The following is a 24892-nucleotide window of genomic DNA, read 5'->3' on the forward strand; positions in this document are numbered from 1 at the left end:
TGTGCCTTTCCAAATCATGTCCAATCAATTGAATTTACCACAGGTGGACTCCCAAGTTGTAGAAACATCTCAAGGATGATCAATGGAAACAGGATGCACCTGAACTCAATTTCAAGTCTCATAGCAAAGGGTCTGAATACTTACATAAATAAGGTATCTGTTTTTTTTTAATTTTTTTATTTGCACAAACAAAATACTGTTTTCTCTTTGTCATTATGGGGTATTGTGTGTAGATTGATGAGGGAAAAATTAAATGTATCAATTTTAGAATAAGGCTGTAACGTAACAATGTTGAAAAAGCGAAGGGGTCTGAATACTTTCCGAATGCACTGTATATACAATGTGTGTGTAGCCTACATGGTGTTATTAATATGGACTAAAGAGCAAGATTATTTTATTTGTCAAACGGCAGCTAAGCATCTATCATCATGTCACCAGAATAAGAACCATTGTATTTATTGGAAAGGAGCATAAAGCTCATCACCTTGCACTTTCACCACCCTGTAAAGTTCATCAGAATTTATTTAACTTGTTGCCTAATAAACTGCATGGTTTCCCAAGTCGTAGTGGGAGAATAACACAACATGTCATCGCATGACTTCAAGTCTACATCGATATGATGGCTATTATATTTGTGCTTAAAAGAGTTTCCACTGCCATTTCGCGCATTATTAATTTTACCGACACAAAAAGATCCCACCTTGTCTAGCATATTTAGTTTAGTCAACATTTGGAAAGTTTACCAACAAATTTGCTGTTTCCATCAGGCCTGTCATAAAATGTTTTATGTGACATGTATTTTTCTTGCAAAAAAATATTGGATGGAAACCTGTTTACTGACAGTCATTCAATAAGCCATGTCAGCTAACACTTTTTAGACAAGTTAGCTGGCTAGACTATCTAATCCTGTAATAATCATGGCTGCATGCAGGGCACATGCCCAGGGGCCCTGACCTCCTGGGGGCCTCCTTTGATTTTGTTATTCACTCTCACTGAGATATCATTAACATGGCATAAGTCATGGCAAAATGTGTAGAATTGCAGGTAATTAGCTTTAAAACTGCAAAAATGACTCTCCGCCCCATGGCAAAATGTGTAGCGGGGCAACTAAAGTGTTTTACACATGTGGGCCCCCTACTTCCTCTCTTCCCCCATCTGATGATTAGCAGAGTGGCAGAAGGATGTCTATATTCATTGAGAGCGGGCTCCTGAGTCCTGTGTTTGGTGGTTGTAGTAAAAAATATGTATATTTTACCTATATATACTGTATGTATTTCCTTTTTTTTGTGCCTCTTGGGCCCCCTACAAGCCTGGACCCAAAGGCTCAAGAAATGTGATGTTTGAAACTAAATAAGTTTGCTAATATGGATGATTGTTAATGGGACAATTGATGACTGCAACCATCAAACTAGTAGTAGTAGTTTTAAAGGATACAAAAAAGAATGGCGCACATTGTTATAAACGTATCATTCTATTTATCGTTATCGCATCAATTCATGCAATTTATCGCGATATGGATTTTTGTCAATATTGCCCAGCTCTAGTTTGGAGTGCTACGGACTATAGCTACATATGTGTGTCATTGTAGGTTTCTGCCAGGTGTTGACTATTTGCTGGAGCCTCCCATTATGATGAGCAGATAGAGGAAGATGTTAATGATGTCCAGGTACAGGATCAGGGCAGCAAACACATACTCCTCTGGATCTAGAGCGTACTTCTGCCTGCCCATCACCAGCTGGCAGTCAATCGCCAAGAACTGAGGGAGAGACACAGAAAGGGAAAAGGTGACGGAGGAAAGAAAGCGTTTAGGGTGCAATGGATGGAGGCATTCATTCTGGCTATAAGGCTGGATAAACAGAAATGGCCTAAAAGGAGAAGTAACATTGAGTGAGTTCTGTACCAGTGAGAAGAGCAGGGCTCCCAGAGATCCATAGACTATCTGCAGCACATTGGAGTAGAAGAAACAGCAGAAGAAGCTGAACATGAGAAGGTCCACTGCCAGCACCAGCAGGATGCCATTACAAATTGTGAAGTCCACTCGAGTCTGCAGACCAAAGAGAGGACAGTGAGTAAGGCTAGATAGGCTTGGTCACTGATCAGCCTGACCACATTAAACACATGTGGTAGGTACTACAGTAGTGGTCCAATTAAGCATAATATCATGTTTTTTGTTATTTGAAAAGACTGAGTCTGACCTGGGCTGAGAAGATGATGATGGTGAAGGAGATCGCCACTGTTGCTCCCATGGCGATGACTACAGCAGTGGTATTGTGAAATGAGGCCACAGTGCCGACCAAGTAAGATAGGGTGAGAGTGACCACTGACTAAAGGTAGTACATTACACAGTTAGAATAACACTCACCCAACCACAAATCACACTATCTTTGTCTTATGTGTTTAAGACAGTTGTTCTCATTAGTCATGCAACTAGGTTCTAGGAGAATGGCTTTGGCATTAACTAACAGGGAACTGTGAATACAGGAAGAAGCATTTATAACCATCAGAGGTAAGTTCTCTTTTTCAATAATGTTTGGGAACATCTAAAGAACAATTTCGTAGTTTATATACAGTATATCAGTCAACAGATGAACCTTGAGCTCAATTCAATCTAACCCACACTTCAGTATTAAATCATTGACTGCATTAGCCAGTATGTCAGTCACTGCTCTACCTAGCTGCGAAAGGGGTTGTGTTTGTCTGTGTGTGACCTACCAGTCCCACCAGGTTCCAGGGATGGCTTCTGCTGAAGGAATTGGAGAAGCTAAGGGAGATGGCCACCACAGCAAACAGGATGTATGAGCTGAGGTAGATCCAGATGTTGCTCTGCACCGCCGCCCTCACCACACTGGAGAACGTGAACACACACACGATGCTGAAGGTCACCAGCAACTGCAGGGTCACGACACTGAACACCTGCACAGGTAGAAAGACAGGGTTACCGTTAGCCACTTTGCTTGCCAGGTATACTGGGGAGGTCACCATGAAACCTGGGGGTCAAAGACTAAGGGCTCTATTCAATCCGTAGCGCTGAAGTTCCACATTGTAGTCCGATTTACATTTAAAGACAATGTTCCCACGGTAGCAGACTGCATTTGTGTTAAACACTGTATATGTCGACTAAATTGGAAATGACCTTTACATTTCAAGCGCACTATAGCTCTGAACTTTGGCGATATGGATTGAATAAAGCCCCAAATCTCTGAGACTCATCAGTACAGACCTTTCTGATAAACGCCTTCCTTATGGTCTTGTCATCAAAAGATGACACCAATAGGGCGGCGTCTGCCTCTGGTGAAGACGATCCTTTGTGAGTGACAGAACAACAGTCCCATGTTGTTATTGGACACAACACTGGAATACTGTAGTGACCAGACTTTGCAGACTTTTCAGTGGTTATGTAACACAAGTGAATTTAGCGGACATTAATTATTCAATCAGAAATGTTCAATGTTATAGTAATTGGCAGTAATATGAGGAAAGACATGAATAATCCATCCGCATGATCGATTCCCTCTTTCCTTGCTATAGCAGGACAGATACATACCTGGTTCTCCCAAAGGGTTACACTCTCCAGGGGGGAGAGTTCCCATGTCTACCCCTGCCTGTGGTGGGTACAGGACTGGGGGGTAGGGGGATGGAGGATACATGGATGGAGCTGCAGAGTAGGGCGGTGGTATGTATGGTGGCATGGGGTCCACTTGAGTTTCCCCATGGGGGTAAGGGGGTGGCAGGTTAGAGTTCAGGGCATCCTGAGACTCTGTGGGCATGGAGTAATTCTGAGCATCTGTCATTCTGGCAGAGTGTAGTCTGAAAAGGAGGAGTGGTCAGAAGACACTGATGTTGAAAGGAAAGTACAGAGGACGTTGATATCAAAAGGTCAGTAAGAAAATAGAGGTGCAAAACTTAATTTTGAAAGTAAAAATGTGTTGCAGGCATATTGCCTCATTGGGGGGGGTTCCACATAAGGAGAAACCTGGGTTGAGTAAACCATGTATAGTAGAAGAAATATAACAGCCATGTATCGGAAAAATCATGCAACAATAACATCCTTGCATTTACGACCAATTGAACATACTGTGCATGTTACTACCAGATAATTTTTTTGTATTAGTGTACTCACTGACACAGGTGGTTTTGTCTATGTGTGTGAATGCAGTTCTTAGTAGCAGGAACAAGAAGAAGGTCAAACCACTGTGACAGAGTTCAGCGGTGAACACATCAAAATGACAACTGGAAAGCTAAGCCCAAAAAGCAATCACTTTTACTGTATCAGTTATACAAAATTAGATCAAATGTTTGTGTTGTCCAATTCATCATCAGATATACAGTACCAGTCAAAGTTTGGACACCTACTCATTCAAAAGTTTTTCTTAATTTGTACTATTTTCTACATTGTAGAATAATAGTGAAGACATCAAAACTATGAAATAACACATATGGAACCATGCAGTAACCAAAAATAGTCAAACAAATCTAAATATATTTTAGACTCTTCAAAGTAGCCACCCTTTGCCTTGATGACAGCTTTGCACACTCTTGGCATTCTCTAAACCAGCTTCACGAGGAATGCTTTTCCAGCAGTCTTGAAGGAGATCCCACATATGCTGAGCACGTGTTGGCTGCTTTTCCTTCACTCTGCGGTCCAACTCATCTCAATTTGGTTGCGGTCAGGAGTTTATGGAGGCCAGGTCATCTGATGCAGCACTCCATCACTCTCCAAAAACAAATGATAGTCCCACTAAACACAAACCAGATGGGATGGCCATGCTGTTTAAGTGTACCTTGAATTCTAAATAAATCCCTGATAGTGTCATCAGCAAAGCACCCCCACACCATGTCCTCCCTGCTTCACGATGGGAACCACACATGCGGAGATCATCCGTTTACCTACTCTGCGTCTGACAAAGACATTGCAGTTGGAACCAAAAATTTCACATTTGGACTCATCAGACCAAAGGACAGATTTCCACCGGTCTAATGTCCATTGCTCGTGTTTCTTGTCCCAAGCAAGTCTTTTCTTATTATTGGTGTCCTTTAGTAGGGGTTTCTTCAGCAATTCGACCATGAAGGCCTGATTCACAGTCTCCTCTGAACAGTTGATGTTGAGATGTGTTTGTTACTTGAACTCTGTGAGGTTCAATCTGAGGTGCAGTTAATTCCCGATTTCTGAGGCTGCTTAACTCTAATGAACTTACCCTCTGCAGAAGAGGTAACTCTGGGCCTTGCTTTCCTGTGGCGGTCCTCATGAGCCAGTTTCATCATAGAGCTTGGTTTTTGCGACTGCACTTGAAGAAACGTTCAAAGTTCTTGAAATTTTCCGCATTGACTGACCGTCATGTCTTAAAGTAATGATGGACTTTCATTTATTTTTGCTTATTTGAGCTGTTCTTGCCATAATATGGTCTTGTTTTTTTACCAAATAGGGCTATCTTCTGTATACCACCCCTATCTTGTCACAGCACAACTGATTGGCTCAAACACATTAAGAAGGAAAGAGATTCCACAAATTAACATTTAACAAGGCACCTGTTAATTGAAATGCATTCCAGGTGACTACCTCATGAACTTGGTTGAGAGAATGCCAAGAGTGTGCAAAGCTGTCAAGGCAAAGGGTGGCTACTTTGAAGAATCTCAAATATAAAATATATTTTGATTTTTTTTGGTTTCAACATGATTCCATGTGTATTTCATAGTTTTGATTTCTTCACTATTTTTCTAAAATGTAGAAAATAGTAAAAATAAAAACCCTGGAATGAGTAGGTGTGTCCAAACTTTTGACTGGTACTGTATCTTACTACATTTTTTTTATCCAAACTGACACATACTATATGGTCATCCACAACAGCCTGAGATCTTTGACATCCCCAAAAATTTTGTCATCTGGATCAGTCAATGAATTGGCTGTTTACAAAGGCAGCCCAATTCTGACTTTTCTTCCCCCCAGTAATTGGTCTTTTAACTAATCACATCATATTTGTTTCCAATTCAATTTGGTAGACAAAACAGGAGATGACTTACCTCCTTTACACCTGGGTTTCACTTGAACTTCAATGACCGTACTGTCCTTCCTGTTGATCTAACCTACACACAGACTGTCAATTGCTGCTTGGCTCAGACAGACTCTGGAACATCTACCTTTAGCAGCCTGTGCCCATTTGTGTTATTTCCTGAACCAAACTGTCACTGATGGTGATTAGAGGAACTAAGGCTGCGTTTACACAAGCAGCCCAATTGTTTTGACCGATCACATATTTTTCAGATCTGATTGGCCAAAATACCAATTAGTGAAAAAAAGATCAGAATTGGGCTGCCTGTGTAAACCCAGCGTGTGACAGAACAAACCAACATACATTTTCAGATCTGTAGCTTGGGGAAATGGAAAACCACAAAGTTTCTCCACTGTTCTTTTCCACAAATGTAGTCAGAAGGGGATGTACTTTAATCGTTAAGAGGCCTAACAACAGGAAATGCAATAATGTAATCTGGTGCTCGTAAAGGTTTGAGTAACCATCTTTGGTAAAACTAAAGAATGCAACCAGTTAGGAATATACATAATTGTGAAACTGACCCCCAAATTTCACATGGTCGAGAGAAAAAAAATGTAGGATAGTCATTTACAATGAATAACTTAACTGTAGAAATCAGTATATAAAAATGAGTGTCACACAATTACCTCTTTAGCAATGACCATTGCAGACATTCCACAAAACACTTATGAACACTACAGTACTCACATATGCAAACAAGGACGATGACAAAACATGGCTCACACAAGTATATTTATTGTAAAAAAATACATATAAAAACAACTTTGAGACATACAAAAGATTGGAGCTTAGAAACAGTATAATGAACAGACAAAGACCAAGCCATTTTGAATTGCAATACATATGTACACTTTAATAAATAAACGGATTGTTCTGTTATACCAGAGAAGGCAGATTGTCCACATCTTGGGATGCAGATATCACCATGGTGACCTTAAAAACATTATCATTGAATATATCAATTATCGTCCTTGGAGAAAAGCTATGCTGCCGAGTAATAACATATGTAAAAATGGAGGTATTGTACCACACAGCTAAAAGGGAAGAGTAGTAAAGTAAAGGAACATTTGGGGCTTCAGATTGTCCATATTTTCACTGACAACCCCTCCGCTCCCTCCTCAAAAGTACACAACATCATTATTCATCATCACCACAAATATTGTAACATTTATGTCTAATGATCAATTTCTCTTTTTCACACACATCCCCTACCACGGTTTCATGTACACAGACATGCATACATACTTTTGGCGGAATAGTTATTTCTTATTTTTTGGGGACGAAAGAGTAACATGCACCGGGCTGCCATCTAGGGGCAGGAAAGGTCGTAGCACCTCAGTTCAGAATGCAAGATGTGGGGCAAGAACTCAGGGATATCATCCAATAGGAATGCTGAACAGGGCTGATCCTCATGCTGGTAGCATCACCACTGATCCCCAGAGTACACTACACCAGAGGAGCCTGGACAGACAAATCTCACCAGGCAAAGGCAACCAAAACGCAGGCAAATGTATCTGCTTAGCACATTTAGTAGTAATAATAATAACTGGAATAATACAATGTCTATAAATCCTCTAATGGGGAAAGGGGGGTGGGGTAATATAAGAATCACCCCATCAGCTGTTCTTTGCTTCCAGCGACAGGAATCATGGGATAGGCAAGGCAGCTGCCTTATGGAGTAATCATGCCATTAAATACATCATCCCTCCCATTCAGACATGAATGCAGGGAGCCAGAGGGCCAGACTAGCACACAGGGCCTGGTCGAACAATCCGGACAACACCCCAGAGAGGCAGGGGGACATGAAGACCCACAAACACCACCACATGCCTTCAGCACAACAGGCGAGGTGGGTCTCACAGAGGGAGGCCTTGTCAAAGTAGCAGAATGTTTTTAATCACACAGATACTTTTAGGAACAAAGTATCACAATGATTAAAACTATCGCTTTCACCCAGGGCACTAAGCACACACCTCTCATGTATACAGCCAGTGAGAGGACTGCAGTTCACTTCTGCGGTCCAGTCAGGCGGTGTCATCCCAACATTAGCTGGGCCCATTCGTCCACACCGCTATCGCACGCACACACACAAACAACCGTATGGAAATATCAACAACCTGCTACCGCTGCAGTAAAGGACCTAATACAGTGGTGTCAGCACCAACCAAACAAACTGACCTAAACTGACCAAACTATCAATCAACTCACACCCACCATCCTTCTCCTGAAATGTGTCATGGTGACAACAGAAAAACACCTACAATCACTATAACAACCCCACCTACAAAATAAAGCCCTGCGTTCCAACATATGGCTTTTAAAAACAATACATTGCAATATTTATGCATAATCAACTCATTTATTTTTTTCCGGAGCTGGGCTGTTTTTTTATGAACAGAAACATTTATCCACTGTAACGTGAATCTCTGCACAATATTGTTTTGCAGCATCAGGAAAGATAACATTACCTTTTCATATGGATAGTCCACATTAGGGTAAAGAAGAATGCAGGGAGCACAGAAACACATTTTCCTCTCCTTGAGTTCCAAAGGTCTTTCAGGGTACTGCCAACCTGGTATGATAATATATCCCCTCCAGCAGTTTAGGCTATAGTTTCGGCTACATTGACAGAGGAGACGTGCCATCTATTCCAGGGGTGATTATAGTGGTCTGCGTTGAGTTCAAATGGACTAAACCAGGTCCAAGATGGTAAAGTGGTCGTTGGTCGCATCCTTGTGGGGTTGTGTTGTTATTAGGAGGCTTGCCTCTGGTATTAATCATTGTCGTGGTATATTTTCTGCAATTGTAGATACATTGCAGTCTCCTGTGGGGTAAAAATCTAAAGTACGTCAGAAACATTTGGAATGTGTAATCCTTCATATAAAAATCTCTTCATATTCAAGTACATAATCATGTCCACACTAACTTCTACCCAGTTGGGTAATGTGACATCATGAGGATGGAACAAATGTGGTTATGAACATGTACATACCTGAGTCAGGACATGTGACCCATGAGTCAATCAAAAGGGTGTTCAGGACAGCAGGTCTTCACCTTCGCCCAGGAGTCAATACAGCTGGACAGAGAAACAAATGTCTATTTTCCCTTTTGATTATCACATATTCACTTATTTGTCAGGGACCATGCATAATATGTCTATTACAACAGAGTTTTAGATACATAACTAACTTCCATCTGTGGTCCCGGGGTGGGACTTAACTATGACCATGGTGCAGCTGACTCACTGTGAGACAGCCTGATTAGAAACACTTGTTGTGGTTAGGGGTGTGAACGTTTAAAGGAAATTGGGATCATTGGCATTTAAAAATCCCTAAGGCCTAGGGAAAGTTGAATAATATTTATAAAAACAAATAATATTTATAAAACCAGGGATGAAGAGGCAAACTTTAGGCTACTTTGGTGAATGTGAGATACAGATTACCAAGACATATGGAGTTCTTTCTGCCTGCCCCTCCTCTCTCTTCCTCACGCTGGCTCGCCTGCATGTTCTCTTTGTTACTGATGCGAATGGGTGTTCAGTTTGAGTTTTTTTGTGTGTAGAATATCATAGCCTGGCGCAACAATTTAAGGCACTGCATCGTAGTGCTTGAGGCATCACTGCAGACCTGGGTTCGATCTCAGGCTGTGTCACAGCCGGCTGTGACCGGGAGACCCATGAGGCGGCATACAATTGGCCCAGCATCTTCCAGGATAGGGGAGGGTTTGGCCAACCGGAATTTCCTTGTCCCATCGCGCTCTAGTGACTCCTTGTGGCGGGCTGGGCTCCTGCAAGCTGACTTCGGTCGCCAGCTGGACGGTGTTTCCTCTGACACATTGGTGCGGCTGGCTTTCGGGTTAAGCGAGCAGTGCGTCAAGAAGCAACATGGCTTGGCAGGGTCCTGTTTTCGGAGGACGCGAGATTGCGAAATTGCAAGATATAGCTTTTGATTACCGATAGATAGGCCGAGTGAACGGTTCGGATAGTCTGTCTGGTAGCCGACCTGCCTATAACCGTGCCCCTCCCCTCTCTATCCGTTCCTTCGCTAACTCGCTATGAAATATGGAAGTGTTTGTGTTCTCGAAAGTACAGGAACTAATCAGTCTCCTCTGTTCCAAAAATACAAAATCTTAGGAGTCAATTGTGTGTGGAATTGAATCGTGACACTCAGAAATGGGAGTTGACATGCAAGGAGTAGAGGAATCTATTATTTTGGAGTTGACTATCCACCACTACATCATCGTCGTCAACAGTTGGAAAAATAGCAGAGAAAGGCACGCGATAGCAGCGAAGTCCTGTATGGCAATATTTTCAGAAGTTAAATGAGAAAGTGGTGAAATACAAACTTATAAGAATTGTAGTCCAGGTGCAATGCTTAACCATCTGAATGAGACGCACCATGAGACCCAAACTGTAGTGGGCAGGAGCTCAGGCCCCCAACAACAGACATAAGACAGCTTCACACGAAGGAAGAGTGATCAGGGATGAAGTAGCCATGACTGCAGTAAAAGGAGCTGCATTGCCCTCCAGAGGTCATATGCAGGACAATATTGTGCCTTTTGAATTCACATGCAATTTCATACATTTTTTCATATCTTTTTAACAAAGAAAAAAATGGTCTTTTAAACGTAAAGAAATCTTTCCCCATTTGTCACAGGCCTAGTTGTGGTTACACGCCTAGAGGTTCACACCTCAAGAGACTTCCTGGTCTTAAAGAGGTGAATGACTTACAATAAGGTTAGGTCTTTCAGGGGGAAAAAGAATGAGGTTATTAGACGCTCATTGTTTGCTGCTAGCACAAGAGTTCTTCAGTGGAGCTTTTAGTGATATACTTTTGGTCATTTAGTGTTTATTTTCTATATCAACTTTATTTCAACCATGTAGGCCAGTTGAGAACAAGTTCTCATTTACAACTGCGACCTGGCCAAGATAAAGCAAAGCAGTGCGACAAAAAACACCATCACAGACTTACACATGGGATAAACAAAAGTACAGTCAACAACAATAGAAAAATCTATATACAGTGTGAAAATGGGAGTAAGGAGGTAAGGCCTAGGCAATAAATAGGCCATAGTAGCGAAGTAATTACAATTTAGCAAATTAACACTGGAGTGATAGATGTGCAGATGATGATGTACAAGTAGAAATACTGGTGTGCAAAAGAGCAAAAAAAGTCATTAAAAACAATATGGAGATGAGGAAGATAGTTGGATGGGCTATTTACAGATGGGCTGTGTACAGCTGCAGCGATCGGTGAGCTGCTCAGATAGCTGATGCTTAAAGTTAGTGAGGGAGATATATGTCTCCAACTTCAGCGATTTTTGCAATTTGTTCCAGTCATTGGCAGCAGAGAACTGGAAGGAAAGGCGGCCAAAGTAGGTGTTGGCTTTGGGGATGACCAGTGTGATATACCTGCTGGAGCGCGTGCTACGGCTGGGTGTTGTTATGGTGACCAGTGAGCTGAGAAAAGGCGGACCTTTACCTAGCAAAGACTTAGATGACCTGGAGCCAGTGGGTCTGACGACGAATATGTAGCGAGGGCCAGCCGACGAGAGCATACAGGTCACAGTGGTGGGTGGTATATGGGGCTTTGGTGTCAAAACAGATGGCACTGTGATAGACTGCATCCAAGAGTAGAGTGTTGGAGGCTATTTTGTAAATGACATCGACGAAGTCAGGGATCGGTAAAGATAGTCAGTTTTACGAGGGATGTTTGGCATCGTGAGTGAAGGAGGCTTTGTTGCGAAATAGGAAGCCGATTCTAGATTTAATTTTGGATTGAAGATGCTTAATATGAGTCTGGAAGTAGAGTTTACAGTCTAGCCTGACACCTAGGTATTTGTAGTTGTCCACATATTCTAAGTCAGAACCGTCCAGAGTAGTGATGTTAATCGGGCGGGCGGGTGCGGGCAGCGATCGGTTGAAGAGCATGCATTTAGTTTAACTAGCGTTTAAGTGCAGTTGGAGACCACGGAAGGAGTGTTGTAAGGCGTTGAAGCTCGTTTGGAGATTTGTTAACACAGTGTCCAAAAAAGGGCCAGATGTATAGAGAATGGTGCCAAGGAATCACGGAATCACATGTAGCAAAAGAGCGACATCATTGATATATACAGAGAAAAGAGTCGGCCCGAGGTCCGGACAACAGGCCCTCTGATTTGACACACGGAACTCTATCCGAGAAGTAGTTGGTGAACCAGGCGAGGCAGTCATTTGAGAAACCAGGGCTGTTGACAGAGTCGAAAGCCTTGGCCAGGTCGATGAAGACGGCTGCACAGTACCGTCTCTTATTGATGGCGGTTATGATATCGTTTAGTACCGTCAGCGTGGCTGAGGTGCACCCGTGACCAGCTCAGAAACTGGATTGCACAGCAGATAAGGTAAGGTGGGATTCAAAATGGTCAATGATCTGTTTGTTAACTTGGCTTTCAAAGACTTTGGAAAGGCAGGGCAGGATGGATATAGGTCTGTAACAGTTTGGGTCTAGAGTGTCACCCCCTTTGAAGAGGGGGATGACCACGGGGGCTTTCCAATCTTTAGGAATCTCAGACGATATGAAAGGGAGGTAATAGGGGTTGCAACAATGGCGGTGGATAATTTTAGAAAGAGAGGGTCCAGATTGTCTAGCCCAGCTGATTTGTACAAGTCCAGGTTTTGCAGCTCTTTCAGAACATCTGCTATCTGGATTTGGGTAAAGGAGAAGCTGGGGAGGCTTGGGTAAGTAGCTGCGGGTGGGTGCGGAGCTGCTGGCCGGGGTAGCCAGGAGGAAAGCTTGGCCAGCCGTAGAGAAATTCTTATTGATATTCTTGACAATCGTGGATTTATCGGTGGTGACAGTGTTTCCTAGCCTCAGTGCAGTGGGCAGCTAGGAGGAGGTGCTCTTATTCTCCATGGACTTTACACTGTCCCAGATCTTTTGGGAGTTAGAGCTGCAGGATGTAAAGCAGTTTCCACTGCTCCAGAGTCCAATGGTGGCGAACATTACACCTCTCCAGGTGAAGATTGGCATTGTGCGTGGTGGCTTGTGGCTTGTGTGCAGCTGCTCAGACATGGAAACCAATTTCATGAAGCTCCCGACAAACAGTTATTGTGCTGACGTTGCTTTCAGAGGCAGTTCGGAACTCGGTAGTGAGTGTTGCAACCGAGGACAGGCGATTTTTACGCACTATGCACTTCGGCATTTGTCGGCCCTGTTCACAGCTGTGCCTTTGTTGCTCCTAGATGTTTCCACTCCACAATAACAGCACTTAAAGTTAACTGGAGCAGCTCTAGCAGGGAAGAAATTTGACAAACTGACTTGGTGGCATCCTATGACGGTGCCACGTTGAAAGTCACTGAGTTCCTCAGTAAGGCCATTCTATTGCCAATTCACGAGTCATGACCACAGTCAAATTCCAAGTGACCGCTGAATAACAATAACTAGGCTACTCCAAAACTGTTCTCTGTAAATAATGATGCTGATGTTCGTTAGTAGCCAACCAAACTTGTTAATGGCCCTCAAGTCACAAATGGCCTGGTACTCAGCACTCCATTGTCCCTGTAATCACTCTGACATCAATGCAAATACAATTGAAAATCAATTCAACCACTTCATGATTGAATTTGAATATCACCTGTCACGCAGCTGAGAGCCAGCTCCTCAGCTTTTTGATGTGTGTAATAAAATAGTGCATGCATTTTTTTGCGACTTTTTCACATCATCAAAATTCGCGTCATGCAGCCCATATATGTTTGATTTTTCAAAAACATTCTAAGGTTTGGATTACAACTAAAGTTGCCAAATAACTATATTAAGCATATAGGACATGTTAAAAAGTATCACTTTTTATAACCGCTCAATACAGAGCACACACACTGCAATTGATTGTGGAAAATATCCTTTCTATTTCATGCAGCTATGTTCAATTGTATTATTTTAAATTGTATTCTTCTTACTATAAAAATAATATAATATGAAATAATGGCATGGGAATTATAAGCAAATCATGTCTTCTAAATGAACTGCCAGATCAGTAATCATGTTCTTCTGAAATACATTTTCTTCATACCATAGGTTCTTAAGACCTGCCTAAAATAAATCATGGATTTAATTTGATGGTGTGTATTAAATGGATTTATTAAACTTTTTAAAAATGTAGATGTTCCAAGAGTCTGCATCAGTGGCTTAATGCGTGTAAGCCCATAGATGCTTTAAAGTGTTTGTTAGTTAACCGTCAATTACCATGAGACTGGCGGTGATTTGCATGACAGTTACCAGCTCACAAATTGTCATAACTGCTACAGTCCTAAATGAGATTTCAAAAGAATACAACTCATGATTGTATCACATGCTTCCCATGCATCACAATTGCATAATTGCTTCCTGGTAGCTAGAATAGAAAAGTATCAATGAATTATCAGATCTGTGCTCTTGTGTGTGAGAAATGTCACCCCTTTCCCTACTGGGCAAAGTGTATGCCTGCATCCCAAAATGGCACACTATTCCCTATATAGTGAAATACTTTCGACCAGAGCCCTATGGGGGGCCCTGGTCAAAATAAGTGCACTATATAGGGACTAGGGTTCCATTTGAGACATATATATTGTGTGTATTAAATCCTCAGTGTAATTACCTCTTGTGGTAGACACAAAGGCAGGCCAGCCGGGCGATGGTCTCTCCCTGCTGCAGCTCGTCCAGACAGATGGAACACTCACCGCTGTCCTTACTCAGCACGTCCACTGAGACCACCACACACATCACAGAAATGACAGTTAGACAAAGCACATCCGCTGAGACCACAGTTTGTGTAATAGACTGTAATAACACCACTCATGACCCAACGTGAGTATTACATTTAGCATGCAATGTCAACCCTTTCTCTGGGTGAATGTAAAGACAGTAGGGCTGGGAATTGCCAGGGACCTCACGATACAATATTATCACAATACCTAGTTGCCGATACTAGGGTTGAATGGCAGGAACCCGGTTACCGGGATTTACCGTCCAAAACCACTCCCTTTTCCCAAGATAAATAACTGCAAGAAACCAGTAAATTATAATGAATAATTTATATGAACACCATGACATGAAATGGAACTGTTAAATATGGTTTCTCTACGGCCTCTGCATGTTGAATCAACGCTCAGGGTGGGGACATACAGGCCATCTCAATATGGAGTGCAGTTCACAATGCATGTAGACCTACAGTATCATCTCATGAAAATAAATTGCATCAATATCTGCAGTAATATAAAGACCGAATGCGTGTCTAATTTACATATCTCCATCTGAATTTCGGGGGTCACCTTGTTTTGAACTGTAAGATAATATTTTTTTTGCAGCTGCAGAGTTTTAAAACAGCCTATCACTCGAATATCGTTACTTTAAATAAGTGCACACGGGAGTACTCTCACAGTCTTTCTCTCTCATCAACCCCATTCAAATTGCTTCCAAAATACATAATTCTGTTCTAGAGTGATATACATGTCCTAGTCTCTGTCTTTCAGGCAATATATTCAATGCAGTATTAGCTTATATTTTGCAAATTAATGATGGGTTATGCAAAATATGCTTCTTACATATAGCCTCTGTCTCTTGAGCAAAACACAAGCACCTGTGCTCCACTGACCTCTCTCTTTAAAAAACACTCCGTAGCTCTTGGAGTCCCAGGCAGGAAAAACTAGACCAGAATAGCTTGCTGGACATAATTATTTTTAGCATTTCTTATACCAATAGACAATTTGAAGAGAGACGCAAACTATTTTTTTGCTGAATGTTAAATACTGCAGCCAATAGAGCTCATGGGTAGTTTGAAAGAAATGTGAACACGAGATGGTGGTAAGCTATAGCAGTTATTTATTCAGACCCATAACCATTCAATCTTCATGAAGAGAAATGAATGCCTTCTGCATCTAATTGTAGTCCTATATTATTCAAGGATGTCTTTAGAATGATTAAGATAAGGACAACAAAACGTATTTAATTTAACTGTTGAACGCGAGGAAAGAATGAAGCAATAGAAAAAATGGTAGGCTAATAACATTAGGTCTAAATATTATAAAAGGTATAAATGCGTCAGCCTACTAATTATACAAATAGGCCCTATTATATTTCAAAATTAAAATCAAATTCGCCAACCTATACTTTGTAGGCCGCATGTGCTGCACCAGAATCGCATGCTTTATCATGGTTTGAACAATGTGCGCAATTCCAGTCCATATAATACAGTATAATACAGTAATACAGTTCACACTCAAAAAGATGAGCCTACAGGAGTTAGTTTAATTTATTTACCCAAAAGCACATATAGCTAGCTACATCTATGGGCTTTTATGTTTTAATGTTGTGCGTAATGTGCAGTAGCCTATATCATATATGTATTGCATAACGGCACAATCATTTGGGCTTTTTTGGGTTTGGGCTCATTAAATGTCATAAATGTATGGCTCGTAAAATGTATTTAATATATGTCTCATCAGGCTCAGCTAGCATCAGGTTTGAATGTTCATGCTGATCAAATCTCTAATCAAATCCAGACATTTATATGCCTCTTTGAATGACACTTACGGCTTTGGCGGGAAATACTGGGTTATCCGGGTGAAAAGTGATTTATTCTCGTGATGGAACATTTGTAAAAAACCTGGAAATTATTTAACCCTAGCTGATACGATATGTATTGCAATTCTCCCGTTTCTATATGTATTGCGAGTCGATACTGCGATTTTATTTGATGTTCCAAACATATTAGGGTAGCTTAGCGGTTAAGAGAGTTGGGCCAGTGACTGAAAGGTCGCTGGTTTAATCCCTGAGCTGGCAAGGTGGAAATATCTGCTGTTCTGCATGGCAGTTACCCCCAACAACAACTTTTCCTCGGGCGCAGATGACTTGGACGTCGATTAAGGCAGCCCCCCGCAACTCTCCGATTCTGGGGGGGGTTGGGTTCAATGCGTAAGACACATTCCAGTTGAATGCATTCAGTTCTACTCACTAGGTATCCCCCTTCTTTTATTACTCACTATATATTTGCTGAAGAGAGATACTTACTGTTGTAAGGGAGAGGGGGAGATGTGAGACAGCTCAACAGGTGATCCTCAATTCTGCCACCCGGGAAAGGCTTGGAGCAGAACGGACAGCGGATATCTGGGGAGGAGACGACAACATGCTCATGTTTAACAACAACACATTAGAAAAACAAAAGAGGGGAGTTGATCAAATCAACTAGTCAACTTGTCCATCATGCATGCCATTGGTCTTCAGTAGATGTTGACATTTGCGTGACCAGCGTGTCATGACGAATGATTAAGGTCAACTGACCCGTGATTAGTTTTCTAGTCATCATCATTCTAACAGACCAGGCAATCACGCATAAGAAGAGGAGTCCAGCCTCGGGGATGGGACGACGTGGGGTAGAGCATTCCCAGTTGGCCTACATTCCTCTCTGGCCCTCCTGTCAGCCATGCCCAAGTGAGGACTTTGACCCATTTCCTAGACTTGCTCTGAGCTGTGTTTGTGTGTTATGGCGCATGGGAAAATAAATCCAACGTTGTGTTTGGGCAGGGGTCACACTCATATACAACCACATCTGTCCATCTGTCTAATGAATAACATAACATAGGTCTACACTGAGAATCTCTCTCAGTCTGGGACGGGTCATATTGGAAACGTCCCTAGCTACCGTAAGTCAATGGATTTTGTTGAGAGTGATGCATGGGCTATTGTTAGAGAGCTCATTGATGAATCTCGAATGAATTCATGGGTGTGCTACATTCTGAAATTGTCAAAGCAGTCAGTTTGTAGTACTACTGTATTAGCTAGCTAATCTATTAACAGCAGCCTGGTTTTACAACTTAAAACAATGGGTTCTGCTGTAATAAGTCAAGTAGCTTGTAAGCACGAGAGAAGATCATACCTCCAAGAATGCAGGTTCAGTAGTAAGCCTGGACAATTTGTGTCACCATAAAACTGATTGTTGAGCCCTAGCCTAATAGAGAATGGAGTATTTTTGTTGGCACTAACTTCATCATGGCTCTTTGGCCAAAGCATATAGGGAAATTAAATGGGGGTTTGAGGGTTTTTGGATAAACACAGAAAGAAAGTTAAATACAGGCCTAGATCTTATACATTTTGTTCTATGAGATTTTGTTCAATCAGCTAACGGCACTTTTTGTGAATTTTGAAGCATTTATGTAATCAAAACAAGCACATAAAGGCTTCATAATGGTCATGTTAACTGACTGATATTATCTCATAGAACAAAATGTATAAGACCTCCTAGCCTGTGTTAACCTCAGACCTTATTTTAGGTGTTTATCTAATCAAATCCAGCTTTATTTATACAGCACATTTCGGACATAGAATGCAACGCAATGTGTTTTACAGGAAAAATATATATAACAAAACAATGAAAATAAAAGCTGAAATGTATACTACACAACATAAAAAACTAAATGACACAAACTGAACAACTAAAAAGCACATTCAGGAAAATCCAAGCTAAAAAATGTGTTTTAAGATCTCTTTTAAATATGTCCACAGTTTCAGCCACCCTGACTCAAATCAAATCAAATTTTATTTGTCACATACACATGGTTAGCAGATGTTAATGCGAGTGTAGCGAAATGCTTGTGCTTCTAGTTCCGACAATGCAGTAATAACCAACAAGTAATCTAACTAACAATTCCAAAACTACGGTCTTATACACAGTGTAAGGGGATAAAGAATATGTACATAAGGATATATGAATGAGTGATGGTACAGAGCAGCATAGGCAAGATACAGTAGATGATATCGAGTACAGTATATACATATGAGATGAGTATGTAAACAAAGTGGCATAGTTAAAGTGGCTAGTGATACATGTATTACATAAGGATGCAGTCGATGATATAGAGTACAGTGTATACGTATGCATATGAGATGAATAATGTAGGGTAAGTAACATTATATAAGGTAGCATTGTTTAAAGTGGCTAGTGATATATTTACATCATTTCCCATCAATTCCCATTATTAAAGTGGCTGGAGTTGAGTCAGTGTCATTGTCAGTGTGTTGGCAGCAGCCACTCAATGTTAGTGGTGGCTGTTTAACAGTCTGATGGCCTTGAGATAGAAGCTGTTTTTCAGTCTCTCGGTCCCAGCTTTGATGCACCTGTACTGACCTCGCCTTCTGGATGATAGCGGGGTGAACAGGCAGTGGCTCGGGTGGTTGATGTCCTTGACGATCTTTATGGCCTTCCTGTAACATCGGGTGGTGTAGGTGTCCTGGAGGGCAGGTAGTTTGCCCCCGGTGATGCGTTGTGCAGACCTCACTACTCTCTGGAGAGCCTTACGGTTGAGGGCGGAGCAGTTGCCGTACCAGGCGGTGATACAGCCTGCCAGGATGCTCTCGATTGTGCATCTGTAGAAGTTTGTGAGTGCTTTTGGTGACAAGCCAAATTTCTTCAGCCTCCTGAGGTTGAAGAGGCGCTGCTGCGCCTTCTTCACGATGCTGTCTGTGTGAGTGGACCAATTCAGTTTGTCTGTGATGTGTATGCCGAGGAACTTAAAACTTGCTACCCTCTCCACTACTGTTCCATCGATGTGGATAGGGGGGTGTTCCCTCTGTTGTTTCCTGAAGTCCACAATCATCTCCTTAGTTTTGTTGACGTTGAGGGTGAGGTTATTTTCCTGACACCACACTCCGAGGGCCCTCACCTCCTCCCTGTAGGCCGTCTCGTCGTTGTTGGTAATCAAGCCTACCACTGTTGTGTCGTCCGCAAACTTGATGATTGAGTTGGAGGCGTGCGTGGCCACGCTGTCGTGGGTGAACAGGGAGTACAGGAGAGGGCTCAGAACGCACCCTTGTGGGGCCCCAGTGTTGAGGATCAGCGGGGAGGAGATGTTGCCTACCCTCACCACCTGGGGGCGGCCCGTCAGGAAGTCCAGTACCCAGTTGCACAGGGCGGGGTCGAGACCCAGGGTCTCGAGCTTGATGACGAGCTCGGAGGGTACTATGGTGTTGAATGCCGAGCTGTAGTCGATGAACAGCATTCTCACATAGGTATTCCTCTTGTCCAGATGGGTTAGGGCAGTGTGCAGTGTGGTTGAGATTGCATCGTCTGTGGACCTATTTGGGCGGTAAGCAAATTGGAGTGGGTCTAGGGTGTCAGGTAGGGTGGAGGTGATATGGTCCTTGACTAGTCTCTCAAAGCACTTCATGATGACGGATGTGAGTGCTACGGGCGGTAGTCGTTTAGCTCAGTTACCTTAGCTTTCTTGGGAACAGGAACAATGGTGGCCCTCTTGAAGCATGTGGGAACAGCAGACTGGTATAGGGATTGATTGAATATGTCCGTAAACACACCGGCCAGCTGGTCTGCGCATGCTCTGAGGGCGCGGCTGGGGATGCCGTCTGGGCCTGCAGCCTTGCGAGGGTTAACACGTTTAAATGTCTTACTCACCTTGGCTGCAGTGAAGGAGAGACCGCATGTTTTCGTTGCAGGCCGTGTCAGTGGCACTGTATTGTACTCAAAGCGGGCAAAAAAGTTATTTAGTCTGCCTGGGAGCAAGACATCCTGGTCCGTGACTGGATTCTTCCTGTAGTCCGTGATTGACTGTAGAACCTGCCACATGCCTCGTGTCTGAGCCGTTGAATTGAGATTCTACTTTGTCTCTGTACTGACGCTTAGCTTGTTTGATAGCCTTGCGGAGGGAATAGCTGCACTGTTTGTATTCGGTCATGTTACCAGACACCTTGCCCTGATTAAAAGCAGTAGTTCGCGCTTTCAGTTTCACACGAATGCTGCCATCAATCCACGGTTTCTGGTTAGGGAATGTTTTAATCATTGCTATGGGAACGACATCTTCAACGCACGTTCTAATGAACTCGCACACCGAATCAGCGTATTCGTCAATATTGTTATCTGACGCAATACGAAACATGTCCCAGTCCACGTGATGGAAGCAGTCTTGGAGTGTGGAGTCAGCTTGGTCGGACCAGCGTTGGACAGACCTCAGCGTGGGAGCCTCTTGTTTTAGTTTCTGTCTGTAGGCAGGGATCAACAAAATGGAGTCGTGGTCAGCTTTTCCGAAAGGGGGCGGGGCAGGGCCTTATATGCGTCGCGGAAGTTAGAGTAACAATGATCCAAGGTCTTTCCACCCCTGGTTGCGCAATCGATATGCTGATAAAATTTAGGGAGTCTTGTTTTCAGATTAGCCTTGTTAAAATCCCCAGCTACAATGAATGCAGCCTCCGGATAAATCGTTTCCAGTTTGCAGAGAGTTAAATAAAGTTTGTTCAGAGCCATCGATGTGTCTGCTTGGGGGGGGATATATACGGCTGTGATTATAATCGAAGAGAATTCTCTTGGTAGATAATGCGGTCTACATTTGATTGTGAGGAATTCTAAATCAGGTGAACAGAAGGATTTGAGTTCCTGTATGTTTCTTTCATCACACCATGTCACGTTAGCCATAAGGCATACGCCCTCGCCCCTCTTCTTACCAGAAAGATGTTTGTTTCTGTCGGCGCGATGCGTGGAGAAACCCGTTGGCTGCACCGCCTCGGATAGCGTCTATCCAGTGAGCCATGTTTCCGTGAAGCAAAGAACGTTACAGTCTCTGATGTCCCTCTGGAATGCTACCCTTGCTCGGATTTCATCAACCTTGTTGTCAAGAGACTGGACATTGGCAAGAAGAATGCTAGGGAGTGGTGCACGGTGTGCCCGTCTCCGGAGTCTGACCAGAAGACCGCTGATGGTGAGTTGACGCTGATCTTATATTCAGTAGTTCTTCTCGACTGTATGTAATGAAACCTAAGATGACCTGGGGTACTAGTGTAAGAAATAACACGTAAAAAAAAACAAAAAACTGCATAGTTTCCTAGGAACGCGAAGCGAGGCGGCCATCTCTGTCGGCGCTGGCAGGTTATTCCAGAGGCTGGAGGCATAATAAGGCATAATAAGGCGTAAAAAGCTATTTTGATCACAATCCTAACGTGTGATTCAGAATCTAGTTCAGAATCTAAAATAACACCTAGGTTTTTTACCTGGTGTTGTACCTTTATTGCCTGTGAATTAAAATGTGCGGCTAGATTCTCTCTCGGTGCTTTGGCTCCAACAATAGGTACCTCAGTCTTGTCTTGATTTGGCTGGAGGAAGTTGTGAGCCACCCAGGTATTTAAATCACTAATAGTCTAATTTATTTATGAAGCTAAAATCTGGTGACACAGGAATGTAAAGTTTTATAACGTCTGCGTAGCAGTGAAAATCAATGTTGTGCTTTCTGATAATGCTGCCAAGGGGTAACATATATAAACTGAACAGTACACCAGACCCAAAATCCCCAACCCCCATTTATTTCCCCTACGGGAATGGCTGGACGAACCAGATATAACTAATTTCAAGTTTTTTGGACCACAAGCTGGCAAGCTCTATACCAATGGGGCATTTCACTGTGTTTTTGTTCACACTGTGTGTGTAATAATGTATGGTTGTCAAATCTGCGAGAGAAAATAGGAACAGCAACTTAAACAATACACACACAAAAACACAAAATGGGTGGTCTCGTATAAACTTACTGCCATGTCGGTTGTTGACACGGTAGAGGCCAATCCAAGCCTCCGACACTGGGCGCTGATGGATGCCTCTCATCCGTGCGGATCTTGCGCTGACGTTGCGCCCAGAAGAGTGTCGATTACCGGGTAAACGTTCAGAGAAAGTGCGGTGAGGCACTTGGCCTGTCTCCTCTCCAGGCAGATGTTCCCCGTTTACAGCACCCGCAGGACTGCTATTGCAGTCTTCCTCGCGTTTGCATTCGCTGTTGTCTTCTGCTGGTGATGATGGGCTGATGGACGGGTGGCTCTTGTGGTCGACGGGGCTTCCACCGATGCTCGCCTGTTGCCCCATGTCCGAATCGCTGCCCTCCTCCGATCGGCTATGGTTGGTCTCTGAATCGTCAAAACTCCCCAAAAAGTCTACCATAATACTGGTGGGCCTATTGCACCGGGGCGGTCGATAGGAATCCCGGGTGATGCCATCTTTCCCGAAAGTCGAAGGCACTGGGTCCTCTTGTAAACGACTAGCTCTTGTCCCCATCTCTTTCGTTGAGAGCAGTTAGCTAACCAGCTAACTCACCTATCTAACGTTAGATAAACTAGCCTTCTCAGTACCTTTACGGACCACAAAACAGGATATTTTAGATGGTGTTATTCCCGAAAAGTGTATTTAAAATTCTTCCCACGATCTCTTAAATGATATTTGTTCTATAAATAGAGTATTGTCTACCGGTTGATATCCCTCGTCTGTCTATGCGGCAGCTGGCAGCAGCGGAAGTGAATTCAGTTTCTTCTTCGGTATCATGGCGTTTTCACATTTTGTTTGTGCATGCCGCCACCTACTGTGCGGAAGTGTGTGTTCAATCACGTTGCATTTTGTGAACACATAAAAAGGTGAAAATGAAAAATTGCACCACCAACTAACCCTACACCTACATACCACTATTTAATTAAAATTAAAATCCCCACCCTATTCCACTACTTTGACCCTTACTGATCCTACGCCAGGCCAACGGCATGAGAGGATGGCACTCTTTAGTTCAACACACCTTGCAACTCTTCTGCCGTAAAACCTTGTGCACCCAAGTACATCGCTGCAGCTGCCACCACATCTATTTTTTGTGATTTGCGTTCCATTTCTGCGGTACAGTTGATAACCATGGCAATGAATGCTAAGAAGCCAACGTTACTGAGGCATAAATTCTATCACTCTGTATTGGCTTAGGCCTACTATTCACCCTTGACCCATCATCCTCTACTCTCTCCACTGCCTCAGCATACAACATCTGTTCTACTCTGACCCTGACAACCTAAACCCGTCTCTCTCGCACTGGTCACTTCTGATCCCCAGCAACATGGTCACCTCCACAATTGACCGTTTTTTCCACCGATACTACACATTTGTCCCATGCACCCCTACATACTTCTCACATCTCGGAATCTCCCTCCTACACACTGCTGTAACATGACCCTCAGCTTGGCATCTGAAACGCCTCAGTGGGTTCAGCACCAAAGCTCTCACTGGATAACTGACATATCCTAACAGGAATATATCAGGTAAAGACTCTGCTTCAAAACTCGAAAGGGCAGTGTCTTCTCAGTTTCACCACACTCGCCACCGGGTCTAAGTCGCACCAAACGGCCAGTGTCACAACAGAGACAGCAGAATGTGGTTTGTACTTGACGCCATTTTTCCTCAACACACATCTTCCCTCTGCACTCGGCTCTTCTCCTTCTTCCTCGCTGTCCATAACCACGTCTATCAGTTCACCACGCTCATGCCGCATCTTCATTCGCTATACTGCTTGCAGAACAAATACTGATGGCCTTTCTCCAATACCCACCTTCTGTTCCTTAGCCCAATTTACTAGTCTATCTCTGGCCTCTCCATGCTCCTAAACGTGCCACAGTCATCAAAACCTATAAATCTCTACTGAATAAAAATATAAACACAACATGTAAAGTGTTGGTCCCATGTTTCATGAGCTGAAATAAAAGATCCCAGAAATGTTCCATATGCACAAACAGCATGACCAACCGCAGACCATTTCTAACCACGCTAGCCCAGGACCTCCACATCTAGCTTCTTAATCTGTGGGATATTGCGAGACCAGCCACCTGGACAGCTGATGAAACGGTAGGTTTGCACAACCAAAGAATTTCTGCACAAACTGTCAGAAACCGTCTCAGGGCAGCTCATCTAAGTGCTCTCCTTTGATGGCCACTGGCACGTTAGAGATGTGTGCTCTTCATGGATGTTTCAACTGTACCGGGCAGATGATGTCATCTGGGCAAGTTTGCTGATGTTAACGTTGTGAACAGCGTGCCCCATGGTAGTGG

At 43.0% G+C, this 24892-nt stretch overlaps 2 protein-coding genes across 2 annotated transcripts; both read right to left on the reverse strand.

Annotated features, from left to right (window-relative positions):
• Positions 1 to 238: 238 nt before the first annotated feature.
• si:ch211-284o19.8 (protein lifeguard 1) lies at positions 239 to 6264 on the reverse strand. Its single transcript, XM_024436060.2, has 7 exons — positions 6019 to 6264; positions 3545 to 3807; positions 3221 to 3303; positions 2713 to 2913; positions 2196 to 2324; positions 1901 to 2044; positions 239 to 1756 (listed from the first exon to the last, which is right to left on the reverse strand). Exons 2-7 carry the CDS (start codon positions 3789 to 3791, stop codon positions 1607 to 1609), a joined length of 954 nt encoding a protein of 317 aa, XP_024291828.1. The 5' UTR covers positions 3792 to 3807; positions 6019 to 6264; the 3' UTR covers positions 239 to 1606.
• A 498-nt stretch (positions 6265 to 6762) lies between these two features.
• On the reverse strand, positions 6763 to 23330 carry zgc:66427 (uncharacterized protein LOC406256 homolog). Its single transcript, XM_024436061.1, has 5 exons — positions 22577 to 23330; positions 17066 to 17161; positions 14655 to 14760; positions 9040 to 9123; positions 6763 to 8871 (listed from the first exon to the last, which is right to left on the reverse strand). The coding sequence occupies exons 1-4, from the start codon at positions 23091 to 23093 to the stop codon at positions 9066 to 9068; spliced, it is 777 nt and encodes a 258-aa protein (XP_024291829.1). The 5' UTR covers positions 23094 to 23330; the 3' UTR covers positions 6763 to 8871; positions 9040 to 9065.
• Between the last annotated feature and the right edge of the window lie 1562 nt (positions 23331 to 24892).

Source organism: Oncorhynchus tshawytscha, linkage group LG10 (assembly GCF_018296145.1).
Source record: "Oncorhynchus tshawytscha isolate Ot180627B linkage group LG10, Otsh_v2.0, whole genome shotgun sequence".
In the NCBI taxonomy this organism is placed as follows: domain Eukaryota; kingdom Metazoa; phylum Chordata; class Actinopteri; order Salmoniformes; family Salmonidae; genus Oncorhynchus; species Oncorhynchus tshawytscha.